General features: G+C 53.1%; 11 protein-coding genes across 11 annotated transcripts; 6 read left to right on the forward strand and 5 right to left on the reverse strand.

Annotated features, from left to right (window-relative positions):
• Window positions 1–4: 4 nt before the first annotated feature.
• T310_0116 (Transcription initiation protein spt5) lies at window positions 5–388 on the forward strand (the record flags this gene model as incomplete). Its single annotated transcript, XM_013476985.1, has 1 exon — window positions 5–388. A coding segment is annotated over one exon (384 nt), but the record flags the coding sequence as incomplete, so codon positions are not given.
• A 1,309-nt stretch (window positions 389–1,697) lies between these two features.
• T310_0117 (mRNA capping enzyme beta chain) lies at window positions 1,698–2,498 on the reverse strand (the record flags this gene model as incomplete). The annotated part of the gene is made up of 4 exons (XM_013476986.1): window positions 1,698–1,871; window positions 1,974–2,087; window positions 2,139–2,432; window positions 2,490–2,498. 4 exons carry the CDS (start codon window positions 2,496–2,498, stop codon window positions 1,698–1,700), a joined length of 591 nt encoding a protein of 196 aa, XP_013332440.1.
• A 1,001-nt stretch (window positions 2,499–3,499) lies between these two features.
• Window positions 3,500–4,245, reverse strand: T310_0118 (mRNA capping nucleoside-triphosphatase; the record flags this gene model as incomplete). Its single annotated transcript, XM_013476987.1, has 2 exons — window positions 3,500–3,647; window positions 3,761–4,245. 2 exons carry the CDS (start codon window positions 4,243–4,245, stop codon window positions 3,500–3,502), a joined length of 633 nt encoding a protein of 210 aa, XP_013332441.1.
• Window positions 4,246–5,716: 1,471 nt separating this feature from the next.
• On the forward strand, window positions 5,717–7,273 carry T310_0119 (Acyltransferase; the record flags this gene model as incomplete). The annotated part of the gene is made up of 1 exon (XM_013476988.1): window positions 5,717–7,273. One exon carries the CDS (start codon window positions 5,717–5,719, stop codon window positions 7,271–7,273), a length of 1,557 nt encoding a protein of 518 aa, XP_013332442.1.
• A 656-nt stretch (window positions 7,274–7,929) lies between these two features.
• Window positions 7,930–10,667, reverse strand: T310_0120 (WD repeat protein; the record flags this gene model as incomplete). The annotated part of the gene is made up of 5 exons (XM_013476989.1): window positions 7,930–7,956; window positions 8,234–8,619; window positions 8,809–9,415; window positions 9,515–10,305; window positions 10,448–10,667. The coding sequence occupies 5 exons, from the start codon at window positions 10,665–10,667 to the stop codon at window positions 7,930–7,932; spliced, it is 2,031 nt and encodes a 676-aa protein (XP_013332443.1).
• Window positions 10,668–14,105: 3,438 nt separating this feature from the next.
• On the forward strand, window positions 14,106–14,992 carry T310_0121 (uncharacterized protein; the record flags this gene model as incomplete). Its single annotated transcript, XM_013476990.1, has 2 exons — window positions 14,106–14,731; window positions 14,962–14,992. The coding sequence occupies 2 exons, from the start codon at window positions 14,106–14,108 to the stop codon at window positions 14,990–14,992; spliced, it is 657 nt and encodes a 218-aa protein (XP_013332444.1).
• A 134-nt stretch (window positions 14,993–15,126) lies between these two features.
• T310_0122 (Aldehyde dehydrogenase (NAD(+))) lies at window positions 15,127–16,750 on the reverse strand (the record flags this gene model as incomplete). The annotated part of the gene is made up of 3 exons (XM_013476991.1): window positions 15,127–16,307; window positions 16,361–16,560; window positions 16,623–16,750. The coding sequence occupies 3 exons, from the start codon at window positions 16,748–16,750 to the stop codon at window positions 15,127–15,129; spliced, it is 1,509 nt and encodes a 502-aa protein (XP_013332445.1).
• Window positions 16,751–17,314: 564 nt separating this feature from the next.
• T310_0123 (uncharacterized protein) lies at window positions 17,315–18,019 on the forward strand (the record flags this gene model as incomplete). The annotated part of the gene is made up of 1 exon (XM_013476992.1): window positions 17,315–18,019. One exon carries the CDS (start codon window positions 17,315–17,317, stop codon window positions 18,017–18,019), a length of 705 nt encoding a protein of 234 aa, XP_013332446.1.
• A 462-nt stretch (window positions 18,020–18,481) lies between these two features.
• Window positions 18,482–19,642, reverse strand: T310_0124 (AT DNA binding protein; the record flags this gene model as incomplete). Its single annotated transcript, XM_013476993.1, has 7 exons — window positions 18,482–18,491; window positions 18,541–18,670; window positions 18,726–18,842; window positions 18,908–18,925; window positions 18,989–19,309; window positions 19,399–19,476; window positions 19,531–19,642. 7 exons carry the CDS (start codon window positions 19,640–19,642, stop codon window positions 18,482–18,484), a joined length of 786 nt encoding a protein of 261 aa, XP_013332447.1.
• A 1,294-nt stretch (window positions 19,643–20,936) lies between these two features.
• T310_0125 (MFS multidrug transporter) lies at window positions 20,937–23,068 on the forward strand (the record flags this gene model as incomplete). Its single annotated transcript, XM_013476994.1, has 8 exons — window positions 20,937–21,471; window positions 21,533–21,610; window positions 21,704–22,138; window positions 22,216–22,344; window positions 22,400–22,708; window positions 22,767–22,861; window positions 22,912–22,989; window positions 23,048–23,068. 8 exons carry the CDS (start codon window positions 20,937–20,939, stop codon window positions 23,066–23,068), a joined length of 1,680 nt encoding a protein of 559 aa, XP_013332448.1.
• Window positions 23,069–24,602: 1,534 nt separating this feature from the next.
• Window positions 24,603–25,668, forward strand: T310_0126 (Peroxidase; the record flags this gene model as incomplete). The annotated part of the gene is made up of 6 exons (XM_013476995.1): window positions 24,603–24,631; window positions 24,701–24,809; window positions 24,949–25,041; window positions 25,103–25,262; window positions 25,317–25,569; window positions 25,635–25,668. The coding sequence occupies 6 exons, from the start codon at window positions 24,603–24,605 to the stop codon at window positions 25,666–25,668; spliced, it is 678 nt and encodes a 225-aa protein (XP_013332449.1).
• Between the last annotated feature and the right edge of the window lie 1,275 nt (window positions 25,669–26,943).

A 26,943-nucleotide genomic window follows, 5' to 3' on the forward strand; every position in this document is an offset into this window, starting at 1 on the left:
AAGCGGCTTCGACGCCTTTGCTGCCGGATCTCGGACTCCTGCCTGGGGTGCCCCCAACCCGGGCGGTCGAACCCCTGCCTGGAATGCTCAATCTTCTACTGCATCTAATAACAAGAGTTATGACGCTCCAACTCCCGGCGGAGACTATTCTGCACCGACTCCCGGCGCGTATGCGAGCGCTCCAACCCCTGGTGCTTTGGCTCCTACCCCGCGCGGATACGCTGACAGCGCCCCTACTCCCGGTGCTCTAAACGCGCCTACTCCTGGTGGTTACAGCCGGCCGTATGATGCACCTACCCCGGCGGTGGGATCCGGAGTTGCAGCGACGCCTGGCGCGAGCGCGGACGATGGCGGTCCACGATACGAGGAGGGCACGCCTAGTCCTTGAAACACCAACGCACATAGTCGTTACGGTCCAGCAAGACTATGTTGACTTTCAGACAAGAAAACAGACTCGATTCGGGCTCACGGAGCATGTATTATTTTTCATTCCCCCCTTAATTTGATTGTATTACGGATTCCCCTCACATTCACCTGATTTCCCCTTGCCTGGTTTTTCTCTTTCCTGCAACAGTATGTATCCGGGTTATGGTTCACTTGATCTTTTTTTCCTCTCTTGTACCTCCCCTGCGCATACTCTTCTTTCTTGTGTCCTTCAGTGATCCTTGCAGGTAAAGAGCGGTGGCAAAAGGTTTGTCTCTCTATCTCTCTGGTTCAGTTACGGCTAGTTTAGTAGTTGCATTTGTATTTGTCTTCTCTAACCCCCTGTGTCTTTTTTATCCCCTTTAAGCATGATGCAAACGAGCAAGCAAGCAAGTTCTGTTCTTTTTTTTTCATTCCCCTTTAACAAAAAAAATGCTTCAACAAAAAAAAATGTTACCCCTGTGACTGTGAATTGCTTTTAAAAAGGAATTGGTTATTAGATATGTACTGAGTAGAAATGGAATAAAATGAAATTTTTTTTTAAAAAAACCTTTCCTTGCTTGCTACGTAGCTATTTCTTCACTTTCACTTAAGCACTGCGGAGTATTACTTTGGAATCAATCGATCGATCAATAATCGACCACTCGTTCGAACGATCAATAAATAAATCGACCGTTCGATCAATGCCTACGACCCTAGGTCCTCAATTACCAGCCCTAGTCAAGTAGTGAATTGCGCTGTTCTAGTTTAATTAATCAATTAATTAATTATTTGACTCTCATCCCTTTCATTCATCGCAATTATTTTTTCTGTTTGTCTGTTTGTCTGTCTGTTCATTTGTTTATTTATCTACTAGTAACACACAATGCGAGAAAGGACAATTAGAAAACAAAATGAATTAAAAAAACATATCTTGTTCTTTCCCCCCATTCATTCCAAGCAGATTCGGCCAACCGAGTGTCTTTCTTTTCTTTCTTTCATGCACGTGAAAATAGAGGTTAAAAAAAACTGATGAAGAACTCAGTCAACTCCGTCAATCACGTAGTCTTCCGGAGAAATGGGAAATATACTACACATGCCAACACCATGAGCCAATCACAGATGTTTGCAGAACAGGGCAAACTGACGGCTTCCCTTTGAGAAGATGAAAAAAAAAGAATTAAAAATAATTTCTCCCCAAAGTGTATCGTTAATCAAGGGAGGCCAAATGAAGAAGAGAATTGCGGGAAAGAAAATCGAGGAAAGATGTGAAATTAATAAAGCGGTAGATTCAATTATTGGGCGGGCACTGCCCGGGCAAGCACCCTCACATTATCAATAAATCCCTTGATCAAGTCCTCATACTGGTTTTTGGGATCTCCAGCGAGAGCAAGATCTCCTTGTCGCCGTACTTCGGCAGCAGAGACTTCGACTTCAAGTTCATGCTCGAAATCCGCTTTCGTAGGATTCTACATATACCATTGTCATCAGTCATATGCGAAGAGAATAAGAGCCTGACGAGAGTGAAATCGGAAGCAGGATGGGAAGAGTTTGAGAACTCTAGAACATACCTCTGCTAATGCTACCTGGGTTAGATCGATTTGGTATGCCAGGTGTCGATAACTCATACGATCCTTGGTCCTCTCGCTACCGCCTCGGCCGCGAGTGCTGCCAAGGTCGGCAACCTGAAGGTGTCGCACATCCCCGTCATAGTTCATTTCGAGATTGACGCTTACTCGCCAATCAACGTGGGTTCGGGGACTATAGACATCTAGATCTGCAATTCGGCACTTCACGATCTTGGACACGACCTCACCGGTGCGCTGATCTGTCGTCACCCGCACTCGAGGTTTATGCCGTGGATGGATGTTATGCTGGACAACTGGTGGGAGTTCATTGATGGAGATTTCATAGAACGTATCTCGTTCTTTCTTGTGAGCATAGGATAAGGGGATGCGATTGGAGCCTGGTTGAGGCATAGAGGCTTTGACAGCCTCATTCAGGAAGTTGTTCATCGCACGATGTTGCCCCTGTGAGGCGGTCAGAAAAAAAAAGAATGGAATGGATGGGTTAGAAGTAAGACTCACCAGAGTCATGGTGCTCTCAAAAGCGGTCCGATAGCCAGCCGCTTCCTTACTGAGAACACACTCAGTCAAAACAGGCAGACGAAGACGTCCCCCTTTGTCCCGGTCGACTAGCTGTCCAAGCTTTGCCTCCACTTCCAGGATAGCCGTAGACCCCGTCGCTGCCGCACCCGCTGGACCAGCACCGAGATCTCTTCTGACAACGACCTGCTGGAATAGGAAATCGCATATCACCTTGGTAACCTCTTCGTGAGGAATGAGTCCGGTGATTGAAGGCTCCCAAGGTCCTAGGATACCCACAGATGGCGCCGCCGGTGCAGGAAGAGGTGGACGGCTATTTTGTGGCGTATTCCCATTAACTGGAGGTCTGGACGAAGACGGCAATGGCGCCGCAGGGGGGCGCTGATGTGACACGGGCCGATTGTCTTGGGCAAATGTCGCAGCGGCATGTTTGGGAATCGGTGGGCGTCGATTGGGAATCACCGGGCTCCTTCCGCTCGTTCTTGGAGCTTTGCGAGCGTAGATGGGAGGCTCGTCGTATCTCGTCCTCTTCCGTTTCGGTGGCTGTGCCGGGGGTTCTGATGCCTCTTCAGTCTCTTGCTTCTGCGGTCGAGACTGAGTGGAAGAGCATGCGGGGCTATCACGAGATGGCGTATGTCTCGCCAATGGGGAGCTATTTGCCTGTGCCACTTGGGATGGATATGATTGCTGAGTAGTAGACGGGTGCTTGGACGTTGAATTTGCGACGGAGCCACTATGAGACTGGCCGGAAACCGTTCCCGGAGGACTTTCTCTCCAGCGCCCTTCGTCCATGCTGCTACGATATGGTGTACTTCCGCGGTCTTGGGAGCCAGCAATACTCTGTCGAGACACAATGGTCTTTGGGCTCACACTGACGCTCCTTTCCCTATCCGTTTCTCTTGGGTATTGCCCTGACGTTTGGTCCGCCTGCCTTGACTCCCTCCGAGATGGCGGTCGCTGTTGCGTACTTGGCGATGTTGTATTCCTTTGTTCTAGTCCATGGCTCTCCTGGGGCCCCCACGAAGTAGACGGTTGACCGTGTTCGTGTCCGGAGGAGGGTGGCCGGCTCGTCTGGGAAGGAGGGCGCTGATAGGGGACTGATGGCGGTCCAAGAGGAGTTCCCGGTTGAGATCGTTGGGTCTGGGGAGAGAATTGCTGCTGAGACGGCAATGGCTGTTGCGCACTGGTTGCGCGCGGGCTATCTCTGGGAGGGAATCAGTTGACTAGACCTGGAGAAAGGACGGGGTACATACTGAAGGGACTGAGAGCCCTGGTGAGAGAAGTAAGATTGCTGGTGGGGCGCTGAATTCACCGACTGCGGTGTATAGGGCAAAGCCAGCGAGGGCCCTTGTGGCTGGCTGTACACGGCTGGACTGGCGGGAGTGACGGGGTGGGCGTCGCGAGAAACCGGAGGATAGGCGTGAGAAGGGCTCTGCGCGTGATGAGACTGAGCGCCCGTACTCAGAGTGAAAGCCGAATTGTATTGATACGGCGACTGGGCTGAGCTGTAGGAGGACGATCCACCCGGAGAATGGTGAGGTGGCTGCAACGGAGGGGGTTGAGGCGGGCGAGAGAAGTATCCAGCCTGATACGATGAACCCGGGGTCGAGGCCTCGTTCTGGCGAGGAGTATTGAAAGGGTCAGAGCTCTGCCGGCGCGCAGGCGACTGTTGCGATGTCGACGGAGAGGGGTTTGTAACGCCGCTGGCGTCGTTGTTCATGATGGTGCGCAAGTCCATGGCGACGGCGTCGGAAGGGCAGGCGTGCGCGACAGCTCACCTAAACCGAACGGCAGACTCCAGGATAGTCGTCTCTCACGCGTGCAATCGGGACATGGGCCGAAAGCGATCGTTGGGGGCGCAACGAGGGCGTTGGCGGATGGCAGCTGTTCGCGCGTCGTGGAGGTTGCTCTCTCGGGGGTTATGCGCTGCGGATAGGAGCTCCTTCCCCATCGGCGCCTGCGAACATGCCTGCAGAGAAAAAGGGCAGGCACGCCAGCACGAGGCACAGATTATTCCTCAACGTCGGGGCAGGACCGACAGCATACAGAGATGCATTCAAGAATGCTGCGCATACGAATACTCTACACAGTCTACTTCGTCTTTGTCCAAGCTCCGCTGTCGCTGTGAGGCTCAACAGGCACCAATGGGAATCTGTCGAGGCTCTGGCAGCGCAGGATCGGCACTTTCTGTTACAGGGTTTCTTTGTGATATTCCTATATATTTTAAGAACCGAACCACTAGCAGCCTCCTTTTCGCAGCCAGCTATTCTTTGTTTCTTCTCGCCTCAACTCAGAGCGGCGGCTTCTTTTTGTGGTCACGTGTTTTGTTCTCCTGTTGAGATCACGTGACTGTGGCTGCCATTAGTAAGCAGCCGGTGCAAGCCATGGTTCTCGCAGTAACCGCAAGCAAAGAACACGATCTTCAAATCAATTAAACTGATCCAAGAGTCTCTTCGCAGACATTAGAACATCACATGTAGCCTCCATTGATGTCTGTATATGCATATGTAAATGTACTGTACATTACATGCTTAGCACATCGACATCTTGGTAATGAATGCACGGACAGAGGACAAGCTTTCTAGCCCCATCAAGCTCATGCCAGTGGCACACCGTGGCATCGCCTGGAGCGACAGGGGATCCTCATTTATCACCGCATGTGGGCCAGCCACCGGGACAAGGTACGAACACTCGCGCAACGCCGCCGATGATCAGCGGATCCTGGCCCTTTGGCTCCTTGCTCCTCCCATCGCCCTTCCTCCATCAAGCCGCGCTGCCTTCCTCTTCTCGACCGTCGCAACGCGCGCTCTTCATGTCTCTGCTCTGTCAACGCTAGCCCCTCCTCCATCTTTCTTTGCAGCTGGCCTGTCTCCGCCCCTCCCATCTGCCGTGAAGCAAAGCATGCCTCACCACTGTTCCGACTGAATTGAACCGCAGTCTTGACGAATCCTCCTGAAAATCGACGAATAATTTAGGGGTTCTTTAGGCTGGGAAAGGCCCTGGAGCCCATGTGTCTCTCGACTTGATCAACCTGGAGAGTCTGTTGAAGGGAAACACGGCGATGGGACCTCTGATAACCCACCATTTGTTGAACGGGGAATGTCTTGCTTCTCAATTGCTCTAAGTTGAGGTGCACGGCTGAGTTGGCTTCCAGAGCCTGGGATCTCTGAGCCAGTGTGTGTCCAGAGACTCGAGTTCTCGTCTCGACCATGGCGCGTTACGATATACCTCATCGCCCATCTGACGACATCGTCCTTTCTGATCTCGAGTCCGCAAGAGACAGGCGTCAGGGAGAGTCCCCGAGAGACTATTCGCCGTACCACTCCTCCGACTCGTCTCAATCCACACACCATGAAGAGGGATCGATAGTTGAGAGAGGCTTGTCGCAATTGGGTCTGGCAATAGTCCCCAGTTTTCTGCAGCCGGTGTTCGGCGGCGAACCTCCCAAACCGGCCAAGCTGCACGAAATCGCCGCGTTGGATGGGTTACGAGGCTGGGCCTGTCTTCTCGTGTTCAACTTCCATTTCCTTTTCACATACACATGGCAAGTCGGGACAGGATGGGGGTTTGGAGGAGCCAATTTTGGAATCCATCAACTGCCCTTTGTCCACATGTTGATCTCCGGCCATATCATGGTTGCCATCTTCTTTGTCATCTCTGGCTACGTCCTGTCATTCCGACCGCTGAAGCTGATTCGGAGCCGATCGTGGGAGCAGACTTTTGCCGTCCTTTCTTCCTCAACCTTTCGACGAGGCCTGCGTCTGTACATTCCATCCATTGTGGGGACTCTTTGTGTTTTTCTGGCCGTCCGGATGGGTTTGTATGATTATTCGCAAAAGGTCGTCTTCGAAGGCCATACGATCACTGGGACAAACGAGCAACACCCGCCGATCTTCAAAACCACTTATGCACAGTTCTGGGACTGGTACTACACGATTGTTCGGCTGATGGATGTATGGGACTGGTCGCTCTATTATAACAATTACAACCCACACTTGTGGACCATTCCTGTCGAGTTTCGGAGCTCGATTGTGCTGTTTGTTGTCATTCTTGCAACCAGTCGATTCAAGGCCAAAGTCCGGATGAGTTTGGTGGCATGCTTGATATGGTTCTGCATCCGATGGGGTCGTTGGGACGTGGTCCTCTTTCTCTGCGGCATGTTCATGGCCGAGCTCGATCTGATCAACGGCGTCTGGTCGCATCCGACGTTGGTGGTGGAGAAGCCGGACAACCCAGGCCCGATAAGGAGATTCATCCGCCGCCATGAGCGGGGCTTTTGGATATTTGTCTTCATAGTAGGGCTTTATTTCGGGTCTTCACCGAACACGGGCGTGAAATACACGCCGGGGTACATGTGGATAGGGAGGATGATTCCGAAGACGTATCCCGAACCGCATCGATTTCCGCAGAGTATTGGGGCAGTTCTTATTGTCCACAGCATCAACAACTCTAAACACATCCAAAAGCTGTTCATGAACCGTGTCTCTCAGTATTTGGGAAAGATCTCGTACGCATTCTATATCGTCCACGGTCCGATTTTGCACTCGCTAGGATATTCCATCATGCCGAGCATCTGGCGATACACGGGCAAGCAGACGAACCTCCAATTCTGCACTGGTCTCCTAATCGGCTGGATCATCTGTTTACCTATCTCCCTGTGGGCGGGGGATATCTTTTGGAGGGCGGTGGATATACCGAGCGTAAAATTCGCTCGCTGGTTGGAAGACAGCATCTTAGCCAAAGGCAATGGTGGTGATGCATCCTAAAAAAAGAAAAAGCATGCATTCATGCATCATTATGTTATAGATAGGGCTATGCCTGCATGTTTTGCATGAATCAGTCAGGCTTCCCTTCACCAGTTCTTTTTTTTTGTTCTCGAAAGCTTCCTTTTCCCATGTATATTATATATCGGGAACCGTTTAGGACAGACAGACAGACGGTCAACGAGGCGTTTTTTACTAAAGGGTTTTTCTTCGCGCGTGTGTGTTTGATGACGTTGGGCGTCTTTCAATGATTATGATTGCTAGGTTAGGTAGCAATACAATCAATCAATACCCTTTCTCTTTTTCCCACCTTGCTGGCACGGTAATCGATTTCTCTCTCTCTCTCTCTCTCTCTCTCTCTCTCTTTGTCGTAGTACAATAATATCATCGTGAATTGCTTCCTTTTCTCGTCGAAAGAAAAAAAAAGGGGAGAGAGAAAATCTCGAAGGAATCTCAATTGATTGTAAATAGATAGAGGTAGATTGATATAGAGCCTTAAGACGAAAAATGAAAAGTGAGTAAAAAGTAAGTAAGAAAAAGTTGATATCAATCAGCAGCACATACATTTCCTTCCTTGCTTTCTTCCATGTATCCCATCAGAAATCAGAACTATAGTGGTATAAGTAGGTTGTATCTCTCTCTCTCTCTCTTAACCTCCCTCAAGACAAGTCCATACCATACCATACCTACTCAAATAATAAATAATGCTAACGTTAGGTGATCAATCAATCAATCACTTCTTCTTTTTTTTTATCTTTTTCTTTTTTGTTTCAAAGTGTCCCTCCAGTTCCAGGTTATCAATCAATCAACCAATCAATCAAAGTCGTGAGTCTCATATGATGTCACAAATCAAGGAAGACAGAAAAGAAAAGGGGGAAAAAAACATTGAATGCTCAAACAAAAAAGTTATCTACCCCCCCACCCCTAGAATGCAACACCCCAGAACCCTTTTCCTCCACATACCCCTAGCCAATCTCGCGGGTGGCCAGACGCAGTTGTGGCTCCCTGTGGAGACCAGCTCATATTGGAAACTTCATAGTCGCACTGCCATGCAGCGAACGGGCCGCGCTCAGAGGTAGAAGAAGAAGAAGAGCTCGAACTATGATGAACGCTAGGGGCGATGTGTGTCGCGTTATGGTGGTTGATCAAATCCCAGACAAGCACCAGGCAATCGTCGGCACCAGACGCAATAATCCCCCGTCGGTTCGGACACCATTCAACGCTGTTGATTGGCGCTGAATGTCCCCTCAGCTCGATAATTGCTTGCCCCGGCTGTCGCACGTCCAGGATGCGAACGATATTCGAGTCCTGTGCAAAGGTCGCTAGAAGATGCGAGTCGTGTGGAGAGGCTAAAACATGAATTAGTCACAATCGACCAGAAACAAGAAACTGGGAAGGAAGGACATACTCGCTACGCGCAGGAGGGGAGGCGGCCACACAGGTTGGGGGCCGGAAGGACTTGAATTGCCCGGACTCAAAACCGCTTCACTATATTAGCTGCTGTCACGGCCATTACGGAATCAAATCTGATTACTTACGTTTGTCGTTCTTCTCCGACGGTTCGTAGATGATGGTGCTATGCTCCAGACTGCGCAGATCAAACATCCGGACACTCCCATCCGAACCGCAGCTCACGAAGATATCGACACTATTTGCACAAAACCGTACATCGTACACTTCCTTGTCGTGCGCAATGAGCTGCGTTTTAGCTGTGAGAGTCGGTATGTCCCAGATCGTACACGTCGTGTCAATGCTGGAGGTGATAATGAGGCTCGGAGATACAGTATTCCAGTCCAGCGCCGTGATCGGCGCAGTATGTTCCGGTGATTTCGAGTTAGACAGGAGAGCCAATGGCGAGAGCTTGGCCGGTTGTTGTTGCTCTCGTTGGTTGGACGGTCGGGTAATCGAATTGCTGTTCGATCCCGCGTGAGAACTTGGAAGTGACCATAGGCGCAAATGATCCCCCGAAGTCGCTAGCAAATCAGTTGACTGCTTCTGTGACGATGGGGGTTCCCATAAGATCCTCGTCACCGGATATGAATGCGTGGCCTCGGCGCTCTTCACAAACTCCAACTGCACATCACCCGGTGCTAAATCCGGGGTATCTGGATCCGGTTGCTTGCGGTGAACGTCAATGATTTGGATCTGATCAAGGATTAGTTGTCTGCCACTGCACTTTGAGGTCTGAGTGGGGGGGTGTTATACGTAATTGTGGCTCTCCTCAACGTAGCTACCAATAGCTACCTTCCCAGCAAAGGAACCCCCCGAAGGCATGGGCCATTTGCACCAATCCACTGCATAGATCGGCCATGGCGCAACGTAATTACTGTTTTTGGGGATTTGAAAGTCACCATTGAAGGGACGAGACCCCGTAATCGGGGTATCCACCAGCGCAGAGTCGGTCTGTGGCCGTATATCCGCCAGCCCTAGCGGGGAATATTTCGCCCCCGAGGGCGTCTGAGGATAGCCAGATCCGGGAGGAGATGAGTACTTGGAATCGTCCGGCGGCGTTCCATATTGCTTGTATTTCGGCTGGTCGAACCCCGCAGGGCTGGATTTCGAATGGCCGTGCGAGTTAGTTGGGCGTGAGGGTGTTGTAGTAGACTGCTGAGACTGGGTCGATATGGGAGGTAACGCAGGAGCAGTCGAAGAAGCGGTATTCGCAGGCAATGGGGGCGGTCGATTCGTGGCATTCCCAGGCTGGAGGGCGCCTGGCAGCGTGCTGCTGGGACCACTGCTGTACTGCGCGTGTTGGGGGGCCGATTGCTGAATGCTGATGGAGGGGGGATTACCGGCACCAGGCTCGGAACTCGAAGGAAACTGGTTGTGAGGCTGCTGGCGAGCCGTATGCGAGGGCATCGAGGTGCCCGACAGAGGGATATGGAGCTCCTCCGGCTGGCGGCCGAACGCAGCAGCCCGCCGGGGAGAGTCGTATTGCTGTTGTTGCGACATGGTGGATGGAAGTGCCTGGGACGTGCCGCCTGCGAGATCAGAGCTCCTCGCCGCTGCGGCAGCGTAGGCGCCGCCGTTCAGTGCTGCAGAAGACGAAGAAGGATGGTCGGCAGGGGGAGTAGAGGTCGTCGGCGGCGGAGGTGGTTCCTGACGTGGCTGCCACTGCTGCAGGCGCCCCGACAGCACCAAGAGCCTGGCCGGCCTGGAGCACACCCCTCAGCGCACCGTGCGAGCTCGATTGCTCATGGTGGGACTCGTTCGAGGAGCGATGGTGCCCGTTGAAAGGCATCGTCTCTCGAGCACAGAGTCTGCAGGCGTCTTCAGCAGAGGAGGCGGGTTCACTTCGCTTCCCCGCGCGGGCGACAGGCTGCTGACTCAGCCGCGGCACAGCAGAGACATCGGACGACACCGTCCTCTGTTTACGTCCCATAACATCCAGCAACATTGCTTGTCTCCTGACTTTTCTCTACATGCGATGCCACCAGGGCTGACCAGCCGATTGCTCGAATGGCCCAGGACCGCATCAGCCCGCCATACGCGCTTCTGCTCCTGCCAGCCCCGCCTTCCCACGCAGTCCGCCGACTGAGGGATGCGTATGGACCGGCTCTGTCGCACGTTTTCTCACATCTATCCAGAGCCTTGGACGGCTTCAATCGCATAGGCGTGCTCGACATTGCTGTGGCCATTCCGGGCATTCTCTCCGCTGATTACCAGCCACGAGCCAGAGTCTTCGCCAGCTTACAGCATCTGCTGGCCAGCTTATATACGCTGGTCGGCGCTGTTGCTGCAGCGCAAGATCTCGAACTAGATGGCCCTGGTGGGGTAGACACGAGGATATTCTTTGTCGACGATGAGAGTAGTCCCGCTCAGACATCGAGCACTACAGGGAATTCCCCCCTACAAGGGCCGATTATCGACTTGCGCACCCTAGCAACGTGCCAAAGAGCCTGGGACGATGTGTACGTATTGGATACGAGGGAGAGCCAGCAGCTGGCGTCGTCCTTCTTGAACTATACCAAATCCAAGTCTTGCACGACAGTCCCTGGCGGGGATACTTCAACCTCATCGAAAAGTATCGTGACGCCTTTGGAGACGCCGTCAAAGCCCCACTACTCTGTCGCGGTGGGAGGCACCTTTGATCATCTTCACATTGGTCACAAGCTCTTGCTTACCGCCACAGCGTTGGCATTGGATTCTTACGGTGGTCAAGCCACTGGGAGAAGGGAGCGACTACTCACGGTCGGTGTCACCGGCGATGAGCTGTTGGTGAACAAGAAATTCGCGGAATTCCTGGAGAGCTGGGAGGAACGATGGCAGAGCACCGCATCTTTCCTGAGCGCAATCATTGACTTCACACCTCCCGAAGACCGTGTCCCAGATATTCAACGGGCTTCTGATCCCGGCCCCAACGGCAAATGGGTGTTGGTGAAGGTGACGCCAGATTTGCACATCAAATTGGTGCAGATATCAGACCCCTTTGGACCCACCATCACCGACGAAAATATCAGCGCCCTGGTTGTGTCCAAAGAGACCCGATCTGGAGGAAAGGCCATCAATGACGAGAGGGCGAAAAAAGGCTGGGCTCCTTTAGAGATCTTCGAGGTTGATATTCTACAAGCCGGCGAGGTGGAGGAGGGAGTCGACGCTTCTGCCGAAAGTTTCGAGGCGAAGATCAGCAGTACGGATATCAGACGCCGTCGAATGAACATGGCAAAGGGCAGTTAGGAAAAAAAGTATCTGGCAACTTCACGATCAGGCCACGAATGCTGTAGACCGAATGCGGGAGGTCTAGTTGCGAAGCTCACAACCCGAACATCATTTCAATATGCTTCCTGGGACTCCTGTAGATATCAATGGATTTTCTTGTCGGGCTCTTTTTGCCATTTCTGCGTCTGAAGACGTGGAGTGGGCAGCGGGAAAGGGGTCGATACCCTGCAGGGGCATTCACGAATAGGACGAGAACATATGTAATGTACTAGCGTGCAGAAAGAGTCGATTCGATCTCCGATGTCGAAAGCACCAGACAGACAATTGGCCAAGTCTCCCAGATTGTGAACAGGGCCATGGTCCACCGTGAAGAGAGAACGTAATTAAGTCTATGTCTTCATTGGCAGCGAGCACAGCGCGTTGGTGACGGCGGCACCGGCCTGCATCCTCGATCGGCAGACCGGCCTAGACGTCATCATATCAACAAAGAAAAAGAATCAGATTAGAGGCCTGTTGATGTGATTGGAGGCGTCGCAACCTAGCTCTGTGCAGTATATATTGCAGCGGCGTAACCGGTGCAAGGAAATGGCTTCCGTTGCAGTCCAACCACCCACCTCTTGAAGGAGACCAGCGGCATCGTGGTCAGCGACCCGCCCGCTGCGAGAAAAGCAGCATCTCAGACACGCGTGCGATTATCGACACGGTTGGCCAAAGACGATCGGCTTCTCTGCGCGCAGATACCCCTCCCCCCTGGAAGCGGGGCCCCGAGGCGTCTTGGAGGGGGATTTGTCTCGCAGGCGCCGGCCGTGCAGCGTCGCTCCGGCTGCCGTTCTTCATATACGCTTCCACTTCCAATCATTCGCCCGGGCCCCCCGACGCTACACAGCGCATCTGAACCCTCCTCCTTCTTTGACGACGCTCACAGGCCATCGCATGCATGTGGCTGCGGGATGGACCTGATCTCCAGGGACCTTTTCAGTCATGTGATCGCAGTGTGGATGGGCGTGTCGGCGTTCGACAGGCCAGCAGCGACCAGGGAACGCATACTGGGCTGCTGCGACATGAGACCTGCTTCCCCGAATTACTAGTGTCGCGAGTCTCTGCAGCCCTGCTGTGCGCTTTTAACGGGATCCCCTTGTCCCTGACGGCGGGAGCTCTCTACATGGGCTGATAAAAGACGTTCATGTTCTTGTCTACTGCGATTTCCTCTTCACCCATCCTATGCCAATTGGCGTGAACCAGTCGACCGGCGAGTCGGCTGCTTCGCGCGGAGACGATGACAATGGATGGTCCATGTCCCATCGAGTGTCTGGCGGACGAATTGCTCAACCACATCCTCTCCTTCCTGGTGGCAGAGCCCGAGAGCACCAAAATACGGGACCATCTGCACATATCCCGGCCACGGTTCTCGCACGCGGCTAATGGCGATGAGGGTTTCAGATTGGGGGAGCGGTCCGACTTGGACAGATACAGATTGGTCTGTAAGCGGTTCATGAGAATCGCAACGCCATGGAAATTCCGTCGCTTCGTTCTCAGGTTTTCGCGGGAAGGGTTCCAGCGCCTCGATGAATTGGTGAATGCGAAGCTGGCGGGTCACACGCGGTATTTCACGTATATGGTGCGACCTTTTTACCGAGGACGTGGTATGTGATAATGATGTGAATTTACTGCCAGAAAAGATCCCAAGCTCGGCCACTGACAGAGACTTCGTCTAGGCTGGGAACGGTTTCTGAAAGAGTTCAGTTCAGATAATCCTGTGCTTTTCAAGGTCCACATGTTCCGCCTAGCTGACCAGAATGCGTTGGTCGAGAATGGCAGTGATCTAATGCTCCTGAAGCGGGCCATGGCCTCTTTTTCCTCCCTCCAGGAAATCAAGCTCCTCCGGTTACAGGACAAAGCGGACGAGGATCTGCTGGAGCGACTTCGAGAGAGAGACGGTAATGCTGAAGAGGAACTCAGTCTGGATTGGGAACCGGCATGCTCCCGTGCTATCAGAAACTTGGGGGTGGCTATTCTTGGGTCCAGCTGCCACTCTGTCCGGTTCTTTGGCCCCCAGATCAGTCCAGAGTCGGCCTTGAAGCTGTTGCACACGCCGAGCATTACGATCTCTGCGGTTGGGGCGCGGCTGACTTGCCTGGATGTGAATTTCCATTCGACTCGGGACGTTACGACCATCATGTCCAACCTCTCGGAAGTGTTTCGAGAGTTCTTCTTAGCCGCGAGAAATTTGATCATGATCCACATTGGTTTCCCGGCAAAGAGCCCGGCCAATTTCCAGCTGGAGGATATTTTCCATCGTCTCCAGTGGGAGAGCCTGCGCAGTCTTGGGATCCAAGGCTGGCGGCTGGAGTCGGCCGAGATTATCGACATATCGCGGCGGCACAGGTTCCAGCTGCGAGAATTGCGCATGCCGTGTGTTTATCTCCGGCAGGGAAGCCGATGGCGGGATGTCCTCGCTTTCCTGCACAGCGAGATGGAAGAGCTGGAAAGGGTCGATCTGCGCAACATTGACTACGCAAGCCACTTCGATGCCGAAATCATGAACGGTGTCGAGGTGCCTCCTCCCGGAAGCCCACCACGACAGCAGCCGGTGGATGCAAATGGGGAACTAGAAGACAACCACAACCACAACAACCACAACAACAACATCTCTCCCGCATCTCCGACGTACCAAGCAGAAGTCGAACTCCGTCAGGGACAACAGCAGCAACTCTCGCTCGCGGAGCTGAGAGCGCTAACAGCGGACGATCTGGGGGACAACGGAGAGCGAGTGGAGCGCGAGCAGTGGGCACTGTGGGAAGCGTGGGTTACATCAAGGCGTCGGAGAGTAGAGTTAATATGAGTAGGAAGGAATCACTATTAAATAGCAGGAGATAATATCAAACCAGATATAAAATGAAAATGAATATGAAAATATGAATATTCATAACTCGAGCATATGGATGATGGAACTTGAGTTATTTTGTAGACGTACAAAGAGATCTCCTTGTATTTGTACAGTACATTCTACAGTATATCTCTACTCCATACAGTATATCCCATTCTTATGCTCGCTTCGAGTAGTATGTACTGTACTTACTACTACTATTATCGCATGTATGTACTATATACTATTCCAGCGATAAAGAAAGATCGGCTCGCTGATCCTTTCCGAATTCCAGTTCATTCGTTTATTATATCCGTAAAAGTGCTGCGTTTTACAGCTTCGTACCCATGTTGACATGGACGGCCTTGATCTGGGTGTAGGCCTCCAAGCCCGCCTCGCCCAGTTCCCGTCCGATACCGCTCTGCTTGACGCCGCCAAACGGCACGCGCGGGTCGCTGTCGTTGCTGCTGTTGATCCACACCATGCCGGACTCGATCTCGGCCGCCACGCGGTGGCCGCGTTCGATGTCCCGCGTGAACACGGCCGCGCCCAGGCCGTACGTGGTGTCGTTCGCCTTGGCAATGGCCTCCTCCTCGGTCTTGAAGGAGGTGATGACGACGAAAGGACCGAAGATCTCCTCGCGGTAGATCCGCATGTGGTCCTTGACGTTGGTGAAGATGGTAGGCGCAATGAAGAAGCCCTTGCCATCGCCCACGTTCTTGTATGGCTCTCCACCGGCGACGAGAGTAGCGCCTTCGGATTTGCCGCTCTCGATGTAGGAGAGCACACGCTCGTACTGCGCCTTGGTGACTTGCGGGCCCTGGAAAGTCTCGTCGTTGAAAGGATCTCCGACCTTGCTGGTCGTGGCTACCACGTCCTTGAACAGCGCAACAAACTTGTCGTAGATGCTTTCCTGGACCAGAATGCGCGACGTGGCCGTGCAGATCTGGCCCTGGTTCGACATGATACCAATGTGGGCCCATTTGGCGGCCTGTTCGAGGTCCGCGTCCTCAAAGACCAGCAGAGGCGACTTTCCACCTGTTTCGAGAGTAATGTTCTTCAGAGTAGACGCCGCCATCTTCATGATTTCACGACCTGTGGCCGTAGAACCCGTGAAGGCGACTTTGTCGATATCTGGGTGGTTGACAATCGCAGCGCCGGCTACACGTCCAAGACCATTGAGGATGTTGACGACCCCGGGAGGGAAGCCAGCCTCCTTGATCAGATTGGCGAAGTACAGAACACTGAGAGGCGTCTGCTCCGCAGCCTTCAAGACCACCGTGTTTCCACACGCCAGCGCAGGGCCCAGCTTCCAGGCAGCCATGGCAAGAGGATAGTTCCAGGGGATGATCTGGCCCACGACTCCGATCGGTTGACGCAGAGTATACGCAAATTTCGCCGGTGTCGTGCTGATCGTCTGGCCAAAGGTCTTGTCCGCCCAGCCCGCATAGTACCGTAATGTGGTAATGACCTCACTGAGATCTTCGCTCAGAGCGACGGAGTAAGGCTTACCTGGAGGAGCAAGTCAGTATAGATTTAATATAAGCCAGGAAGAAGCAACCTACCATTGTCCCAGGTTTCAATGGTGGCCAGAGTCTCCCGGTGCTGCTCGACCAGGTCTGCGAGCTTCAGCATCAGCTGGCCTCGGTCTGTCGGAGGCAGCTGCTTCCAGGACGGGTCCTTGAGGGCCTTGCGAGCGGCCTTGACAGCCACATCGACATCGTCGGCTCCGGCAGCGTACACAGACGTAATTTCCGACTCGTCCCTGCGGAGAAAGAACTGTCAGAGCTGCGACAGAAACTGCCTAGACTTGCACCGGCTACTTACGTCGGGTTTATGGACGTGATCTTCTCGCCAGACTTCGACTTGACGAATTCATTGTTAATGAACAGCCCGATCGGCTGGGTGTACTTGCGCCCGTTGGGGGCAGTCAACTCGACGAAGAGGTCCGACATGATCCGCGGCGAACTGGAGAACTTCCGATTACTGAAAACTGACGGGACTCGAAGCGTCAACGGAGACGTTCGTGTGGGCCTGGGAGCTCCAAGACAAGCAGCACGCAGGCGACAGGCGAGGGGCGTGAGGCCAGACATATATATACGGCAGTGCAGGCTGGCAGACGATGATTAATCTGCGGACGGGCGATAAGCAGCAGCTCTGGCAAAGCGGGGCAACACCCAATCGCCGATCTGCGTAACGCTGCTAACGCCGCAGAAAACTACACGGCATTACACGGCATTGAAGGACGACAGGCAGACTTGGCCAGTTACTTGCTGCTGTCTGCCGGCTGCTGTTTGGCTGCGGGCGCCGCAAAGCTGCCTCAGAGCTCCGAGCCCCTCGCTCGGCGGCGCCCCCCACCTTTGCATTCGGATCCAGTTACTCTTCCCAGGCAATAAAAAGGCCATCCGCGCTCCCAGGGGATCCAGTCCTGTCCAGACATCCCTGCATTGGTCGCCTGCCTCGCGACGCGCCTCCCAAGGTTCCTATCCAACAGCTCCCCCAGCCTGGTCGAGCCAGCCATGTCCGGCAGCGCGCCATCCGCCCCCGATTCGCAAATCGACCATGCCGCCTCCCTGCGCTACTGGAACGAGGTCCCCGCCAACGTCAATGGCATGCTGGGCGGCTATCCCCAGGTCTCCCGCATCGATCTGCGAGGCTCGATGAACTTTATGGCTAAGGTGCGTCGGCTGCTGCCGAACTCCACGCCGGGAAAGCTGCCGCTGGGGGTGGACTGCGGCGCAGGCATCGGCCGCGTGACAGAAGGTTTCCTCAGTCAGGTCTGCGAGGTGGTCGACGTGGTCGAGCCGGTGGAAAAGTTTGCGCGTGTCGTGCGCGACGGAAAGCTGAAGAAGGACGGGGTCGTCGGGGATATCTATGTCACCGGGCTCGAGAACTGGACGCCGGAGAAGAAATACGATGTGATCTGGAACCAGTGGTGTGTCGGGCATTTGACAGACGCCCAGCTGGTGGCCTATCTCGCCCGCTGTCGCACAGCGCTGACGGAGTCGGGGTTCGTGGTGGTCAAGGAGAATATCTCGACAGATCCGGATGGAGAGGATATCTACGATGATCTAGACAGCAGTGTGACGAGAACAGATCATAAATTCAGAGCATTATTCAAGGAGGCCGGAATGAACCTGATCAAGACGGAGGAGCAGTTGGGATTCCCAAAGAGCCTCAAGCTCTTCCCGGTCCGCTTCTATGCTCTGCGACCAGAGACGTAGAACACGAGATATGATAACAGTGCCTCCCTCCTTTCCTTCTCCATAATCGACGAAAAATCAAGCAAATCGCCTATGATACACAAAGAGAACCCTGTCTCTTGGCCTCCTCTCTACCAGTTTTGAGCACAAATCACAATCCCAGTAATTATTCCTTTTCCTTTTCTTCGGGCTCCTTTTCTGCCTCTGTCGCTTCGGCCTGGTTTTGGGCTTCTCCTTGAACCTCAGCATCGGCCTTTCCTGGAGCGGAATCATCACCTTGAACCTGGGTCTCATCACCATGGGCCTCAGCATTCTCATTCTGCGCCTGGACCTCTTCACCCTGGACTTCTTTTTCTTGGGCCTGAGAATCCTGGCCATCGGTGGCTTTCTCAGCAGGTTTCTCAGCAGGTTTCTCAGCTTCCATGGATTCTCCCGCCAACTTCATGATAAACCTCCACTCTTTCGGAGTGACTGCAGAGACGCTCAATCTCCCCTGTTTCAGCATTTGCAGATTCTCCAGGGGCCCCCCGGGCTTGGCATACGACTTCAGCGTCTCCAGCGAAACCATATTCTGGAACTTGCGCCGGAACTCGACATAGACAACCTCCCACTTCGGGTTGTCTCGACTGGACTTTTCGTCATAGTAGGGATGGGCGGGATCGAAGGCGCTTTCTGTCATCAAACGTTAGTGTACTTCGGGCAGGATCTCGGCTGCTGCGGTACACACCATCCACGGAGTGTTCTCTAACGATTTCCATAATACCCACAATGCCGGGCTGCTTGCAGTTGGAATGGTAGAAGAACGCGTAGTCCCCTTTCTTCATGGCCCGCAGATTGTTCCGTGCTACAAATCCAATAAGAATACGAGGTTAATATGTAATATAGCTGAGATACCAGATAGAAACATACCAACAAGGTTGCGAACACCTAGCCATACTGTATTAGTATCATTGTCTGTGGTTCAAAACGAATCTCATTGCCCATGCTTACCATCCCACGGCTCCGGCCCTTCAGCCGCGCGCAGATCATCGATGGAGAACTTGACATCAACCCCTTTCACAATGCGCGACTCGGGTTCTGCTTTCATGAGCCAGTAGGAACGACCGTCATTCTGCTCGTCTGCGTTGTCCTCATGTTCCTCGACATTTTTCTGTTCCTCTTCGGGCTTTGAGGAGAGCTGCTCATTTTCTCCACGAGTTCCGCTGGTGGAGGATGGCTGCGCCTGCGCAGACTGCTGCTTCTTGGGAGGTCTGCCACGGGGCCTCTTGGGCTTTTCTTGAGTTTTTGCGACAGTGGATTTGGCCGACGCTCCTGATTATTTGTCAGAAGTGAGATAAAGAGAGAGATATATAACACTGGGAGCAAATGGTTATGTGATTTTCAGATATCATACTACGTACCAGTGGTAGAATCCCGATTCTTGGGCGAACGACCTCTCTTCCTTGGGGTATCAGCACCCTTGGCAGGAGCTGTTTTAGCTTTGCTCGTTGCAGTTGTCACTGTGGTGCTCTTATTCCCAGTTCTAGACACACGCTTGGACCGAGTGGTGGCAGCTGTCTCAGCAACAGGCTTGCGCGCTCTCTTAGAAGGTTGCTCATTTGCACTGGTGTCTGCAACAGTCGATTTGCGTTTCTTGGGCGGCATTGCAGAACAATGAACCAATACCTCTCTGTTCTTGTATCGTGATTGGGTGCGCAAATGAGCAGTCAAGTAAAAAAAAGGATTGACAAGAACAATGAGTACAAAGAAATCACTGAGGCTGTTGTGAGTGTCGATAAGATGGGAGCTCCTGAGTTGAAGCTCGAGCTTTACCCAAGTGGTTAATTACCAGGCCGTTCCTAGTGGCATTCGCTCCTATTATTAGTGCGCAGTAGCTTCAGCAGTGTCAGATCGCTTGCAGGTTTAATTAATTGTGATTTTGCGAGTCAGCGCAGTCAAATTTGACTCTCTCACGGTCATCAATTCTTCTTTGTTCTTATCTTTTTGTTTTTCTTTTGTTGCGTCAACATCCACAGCACAATCAGCTGTGTTTGTTATTGCTGGTCGGTGAGAACAAGGGGCAGGAGAGCTTTGTTGTGGCATGTCACGTGCAGTCCTGTGCTACTTTCTTTTTTTGCTTCATGATTTCATCGCACTTTATGCACGTTTCCAAGATCCTCTCAGGATGCACATCATGCCCGGGATTTGCATACTACTCCGGAGGAAGTATATATTACGTGAGTGATATGCTTGAGTCAGGCTACTGTCATATTATTAATTACTGTATTCCCAGCAGTTGATCCTTCACCGGTGACGAGCTAGCCTAGTCCGTTGAATTTCCGCTCCCGATTTCCCCGCTGTGAGTCTGGAAGCCTGCAGTCCGGAGCCCCTTGATAAGTCCGGCCAACCACGAGGAAAAAGCACTCGCCCACCGATATCCACCGTAAAGACTAATCTCCAGACTCTTCCAGAGTTCCAACATTGTGCTTCCCCAGAATCAAGGACGCTGCAGTCACAGATCTCGTGAGCCGCTCCAGCAAGTAGTCTTGCCACTCTACAGGCTGATGGTTCATTCTTCTGCTCGAAGTTGGTTAGTTATTCATTATTAATATCGCTGACCAACTGCAGTAGTGAGATCTCGCCGAGCGGCTTCAGCCGTCGGGTAGCGGCACTCAGTTACCTAGGTCCCTAACCGGATATACCGTAGATCCCTCGGGCTTTGCAGCGAACCGGCACGATAACCGGCTCACTTTTGATCTGTACTCCACTTTCGGTTGTCCTGTCTTAGTTAAGCTATCTGTTAGATTAGAATCCTTTATGGGGGGTGTCTATCTGCCATGGCTCGCAGGTCAGGTAGAAAAAGATCAGAACATCCCTTGGGGGCCAGCTGAACCGCCGTGTCCTCCTTCTCTCCGCATCAGGGGATCGTTTCTCGCACACGCAAGGCTCGTCGAGAAGGATGGCTACTCCAGAGAGCCTTGCGCCTCCTCAATCGCCCGCATTAGGGCCAGACAGCGCTGGTGCACAGAATAATCAAGTTATCGTTGTGGGACCGCCGCCGGGAGAGGATCCAGCTGCAACGGAAGGGAAGCACGAGACCACCAGAACGGAAGAGATCGAGTATCTCTATCTCACCTTCGACACTGAACTCCCGACTCCCGTGGGAATATCATCCCCCAAACCTGGCAGCCTGCCTCCGCCAGAATGTCCTGACTTGAAGCCATACACATCACCGTTCCTGTGGTCCAAATCCCGCAAGACGCTAATAACTTGGCTTGCCTGTGGGGTGACAGTGCTGGCGGCGTATTCGGCAGGGGAATACACCCCGGCCGCAGAGCAGCTGCTGCCAGTATGGAACGTCAGCCCTGTTGCGTTCGACCTGGGCGTCACCACCTTTACCACTGGATTCGCCATCGCACCCATGGTTCTGGCTCCGTTCTCCGAGATCAATGGGCGAAGGCCAGTGTTTATCAGCAGCGGGATCCTCTTCACTGGTAGGGGACAAGCTTCCGTGCATCAGACAGGATAGACGCTGACAAGAGGTTTTATTTATAGCCTGCCTGATCGCGTGCGGGGGAACCCATTCGTATGCGGGGATGCTTGTGGCGCGGTTTTTCCAGGGCGTAGGCGGCTGTATGTCTCCAAACTCGCGGACCCTTCTTTTCCTTCGCACGATTCTCGCTATATTGTCGTTGTTGCCGGAAGCTAACTAACTATGGATCTCAGCCACGTTCTCCACTATGGTGGGCGGTGTCATCAGCGATATCTATCATGCGGATGACCGCAACACTCCCATGGCCCTGTTCTCTGGGGCGGCGCTGTTCGGAACAGGACTGGGTCCTCTGATCTCCAGTGCTATCGCTTATCACACGTCATGGCGGTGGATCTACTATTCCCATGCCATTGTCAGCGGGGCCTTTGTCGTTATTATGTACATCCTTCTCAAGGAGACGCGCGGAAGCATTCTCCTGAGCCGGAAGGCCCGGGCCCTCAATACATACTACGAGCGCCTAGAGGAGGCCGGTTATTATGGCGTTCTAATGCCCTCTGATGAGCCCGGAGAGAAACAGACCGTCCGTCGCATCAGGTGGAAGGTCAAAAGTGACGAGGAACGGGAATCTCTCGTCAAGATGATTAGCATATCCTGCTACCGGCCTTTCCGTAAGTCCCGCCTTGGACGTATGTTTTTGGCCTTGCAATTGACCCACCCCTGTCAGATCTCCTCTTTACTGAACCAGTCGTCTTTTTCTTTTCCCTCTGGGTCGCTTTCAGCTGGGCTGTCCTCTACCTACAATTTGGCTCCATCCCATTGGTTTTCGAAACCAACCACCACTTTAATCTTGAGCAGGCTGGGGCTGTGTTTACAGGTAAGCTTGACGGCTCCTCCCAGATGCAGTACGACGAGGAATAACGTGTGTGCAGCCATGTGCGTTGGTTCCATCCTGGCCACTTTCCTGAGTATCTATCAGGAACGAATCGCTTTTCGATTCGGCAAGCTGTCGAGTACCCCGGAAGGCCGGTTGTACTTCGCTTGCATCGAGTCTATCTTGATGCCGGCGGGTCTATTTTGGTTTGGGTGGACTTCTTTCACGTCGATCCCGTGGATCGTGCCTGCGCTCGCTGTGGGCTGCGCAACAATGGGCATTTTCTCTATCTATCTGGCCGTGTTTAATTATCTGGCCGATACATACCATCGATATGCGAGCTCAGCTCTCGCTGCTCAGTCTTGCTGTAAGATAGCTCCCCTGGTCCTAGTTTTGGAAGTCTCCCTAACCGACACCTGTTCCAGGTCGAAATCTTCTCGGTGGAGTTTTCCCCTTGGTCACCAATGCTTTGTTTAATAACCTGGGATACCCTGCTGCGTCCAGTCTGCTGGGTGCAATTGTAGGTTCTCATTGGCGTCATTAAGGACTTTGTTTACTAATTGGGAGTAGGGTGCTCTTCTGACCATCGTGCCGTGGGTGCTTGTCTTCTACGGACCGAAAATCCGGGCCAAGAGTAAATTCGCCAGTGTAAGTGGTCTGAACTGTAGTTATTTTGTGATGAGCATGCCCGCTGATGTATCTCTAGGAACTTCTCCACCAGCATTGATTTTTGTTCAGGATTTGACAGCCGTGGTCCATTCTTGTTGCGCGGGAGGGCAGTCACGGTTAACGCCTCCATCTATTCCCCAGAGCGAGAATTCGGCCCGACGGGACCCTGGAGTCGAACTCTTGTCCGAAGTCGGGATCCCGATCTATACCTGCGACCAGTGGGGTCGAGCCATGATGATGACGAGATGCCTCAGGTTGTAATGAGCCGCCGATAGCACATGGCCCTGGCATCGACGCCACGTTGAGGAACGAACCTGACGAGACACGCATACACGCACGTTGATACGCATGTGACACAGGAAGATATACCTTGGTGGTCTAATCTGCCTGCCCACTTCAGATCGAGGCGGGGAGCTGATGTCATCGCTGACAGGAATGAGGTCATTCGTAAATAAGGCCTTAAAAATGCATCTGACAAAAAATCAATAATAGACCTAGAGATGAATGGATGTATTTAGCCATGTCGATCCAACGACTCTTTTGATCGAGTCTTCGAACTGACAAATCATGGTCCATATGTGGTAGTTTAGTGAGAACTGAGGTTCTGTCGCCCAAGGTGTTGGTCTTTTTTTTTATCCGGCTAAATTAGCGAGAACTGTAGTCCCTCAGTGTCCAATTCTCGACGAATTCTCTCCCATCCTCCGGTGTACGAAGTAGACAGGATTTAGGATAGGCAAGACTGATATTCGCGATTGCGCCATCTCTTCAGATGTCGATTGGTGGGTTGGAGGATGGTCCTAGCCCTCGCCTTCCGCGTGCCTTTTGATATTCGGCCGATACTGTCGGGTGAGAAGTTGAGGCTTTTTCTGCTGATGGATATCCAAGTTATGAGATATATCCGGAGGGAATTGAGAGGAATGATCAGGAACTGGGTTCAGAGGGCACCAGAGGTGTAACCTTTTTAACAGCATTCGATTACTGGCATATACAACGCCGTCTTAAATGGTATTTAGAGTACTGCCATGCTCCCGAACAGGAAAAGGGCAAACACCCTCCCGTCTCCACTCCTGCGCGACTCGACCGAGTCCACGCCTCTCCCCCGGGGCTCGCAATGACGCCATCCGTCTATTCGTCCGAGATGGCTTCTGATGTGCAGATTCCCCCTCCAGAACCATGGGTGTCGTGCACGCCCAAAAGGGAATGCGGGACACCCACCGGCGGCCGGATCGCGAGTGACAAGAACCGCCCACGCCGCGAAGACGTCATCGCCGTCCAATGGGAGCCGTTCTGCCGCGGGCGGTAGGCGATTGCGTGATCGCCGAGCGCAGGAGGAGCGCGATTCACGACACACCTTCGGGGTTCGTTGCCCAGTGAAGGTTGGGAACCGGTGGAGAGAGGGGAGGAGGGGTCTGTCGAGGGGTATCAGTCTCGCGAGCTTCTTTTATTTCCAGGGGCGCGTCCTGTTCTGGTCCAGAGTTGTTTCTTTCTCTCCAACAGCTTCGTCCGCAGTCAATTCCTCTGCCATCCTCCTCCTCGAATCAGACAACCACCGTCCTTGTCAAAAGTTTCTATACCCCCTCCGGCTTTTCACAATGGCTCAGGTTCAGGAACAGCGTGCTCCGTAAGTAAACCATTTCATGCTGGGAATTGATTCAGGATTTCGACACTGACGGCCCTCCTCATTGTACAGTCTCCGTCTGGGCTCCATTGCCCCCAACTTCGATGCTGAGACCACCAACGGTCCTATCAACTTCCACGAGTTCATTGGCAACAACTGGGTTGTCCTCTTCTCTCACCCTGTACGTTACACCGATCCCCTCTCTTCCACTCTGAACCCCGCGAAACCCGGCCGCACAGAGACACAAGCGGAGGAGAAACCTGGCAGTTGGGGATACATTCTTTGGGTGACATGATATACTGACTCCAGCTTTCACACAGGATGACTTCACTCCCATTTGCACCACTGAGCTCGGTGCTTTCGCCAAGCTCGAGCCTGAGTTCGCTGCCCGTGGCGTCAAGCTGATTGGTCTGGTGAGTCGAGAGAAGACGATCCAAGCGAGGATTGCAATGCGATGCTAACAGAGACTCGCAGAGTGCCAACAGCCTTGACTCCCACAAGGAGTGGATCAAGGACATTGACGAGGTCACCGGCTCCAACCTCAAGTTCCCCATCATTGCCGACCCTAGCCGCAAGATTGCCTACCTCTATGACATGATCGACTACGATGACACCACCAACGTTGACCAGAAGGGTGCGTCTTATATATACATCCTCTGCTTGTCATCTAATGCTAACTTCACACCAGGCATGGCCCTGACCATCCGTTCCGTCTTCATCATTGACCCCAACAAGAAGATCCGTCTCATCCTTTCTTACCCTGCCTCCACTGGCCGCAACACTGCTGAGGTCCTCCGTGTTGTCGATGCTCTCCAGACCACCGACAAGAACGGTGTCACCACCCCCATCAACTGGCTGCCCGGTGACGACGTCGTCATTCCCCCTGTCGTGTCCACCGAGGATGCCAAGAAGAAGTTTGGCGAGGTCCGCGAGGTCAAGCCGTAAGTTCCCTCCTGCTGGTCACAAAGTATCTTGAGCAACCTGGCTAACTGTATATGACTTGTAGTTACCTGCGCTACACCTCTCTCAAGAAGGACTAAATTCGCAATGGGATTCACACCGAGGACGGAGGAGGTTGATTGTACCGGATAGATCGGCTGGCCATTTTTGATACTAATGATGCAGTTCTAATGATGTCGATAGTTGTCTCAGCTTGAATGAGAACTACTGATACGAACTATTCCTTTCGCTGGTATATGAAAGACTCGCCAAGTTGTAAAAGAGTCGACAACGGTCGTAGCGAAAGTAGACTCGAACTGTATTGCACTTGTCTGGCTTGCTGGATTGTGCCAAAATACTTGAACGATCGATCGTCAGCTTTTTAGCGTTCTATCCGAAGTCCTATAGGTTGATTCTGTATGCGGTCGTGGGCTATGCGACTGCCACGCGGCCCTAAGCTTGGCGGCTGCGCTTGTCAGCTTGGCGGCAGCTCCCTGCGGAATTCGACACGCCAAGTCGCTGACAGCCCGTGAAAGGAACGCCCAGAATCGCAGGGAAAAAGCAGGCCTGGTCGAATCATCTTTGGCCCTCCACAGCAGGCAATCCGCCTGGCTGGAGCGGGCGCGCCACGCCCCCAACCATGGCCGCGCAGCCTGCTATCAGGTCCGCCCGTGCCAGCGAGACGATCACGTGTTATCACTATGCTCTCTTCAGCATACGATAGGCGGATGCTCGCCGCCTCCTCTCCCGTGTGTGCGCCGCAGTCCGCAACGCTGCGTCGGCCCTTCGTGTCCCTCGATCGGGGTGTTCGCCCTTGAACTTCTCTCATCATCTGGACGCCTGCTCTGTCGTCTCCCCAAACCGTCATCCTTGTCGCAGCTGTCTCTTGCTGGGTGTCTCTTCCGCGTCACGAGTTTGCAGCGAGGACCGTCTGGGTTGCGGAACCGATTTCCAAGCCTCCATATCTACCAGGGTTGCGGTCAACGAGGCATCGTGGATGCAGCTTGCCGCAGACGGAGCCAGCGTCTCGCATCCGTAGCGGCGTACAGCGCATTCCAGCCTCAGGACTCGGACCCCGCTCTGCGTGAGAAGCAAGAGCAAGAGCATGCGCTGAACAAATCCGCGAGGTTGGTGCCTGCAGCCTGGGAGCTGATGTGTCCACGGATCCTCTCCATCTCGAGTTATCTCGCTTTGCCGCCGCCGCCATTATCGGGACAAGTGATTGTTGTTGGTGGGCAAGTTGCTGATGGATGCATGTCTTTAGGTCGCGGAACTCCTGCGTGGAAAACACGAAATTTGGACTACGCCCGACACCGCTTTTTGCGTCTATCGATAACGTTGCCTGTCTTTCGATATTGTTCCCGAAGACGCAACCT

The sequence above is a fragment of the Rasamsonia emersonii genome (genome assembly GCF_000968595.1).
Source record: "Rasamsonia emersonii CBS 393.64 chromosome Unknown ctg1118621759665, whole genome shotgun sequence".
NCBI lineage: Eukaryota > Fungi > Ascomycota > Eurotiomycetes > Eurotiales > Trichocomaceae > Rasamsonia > Rasamsonia emersonii.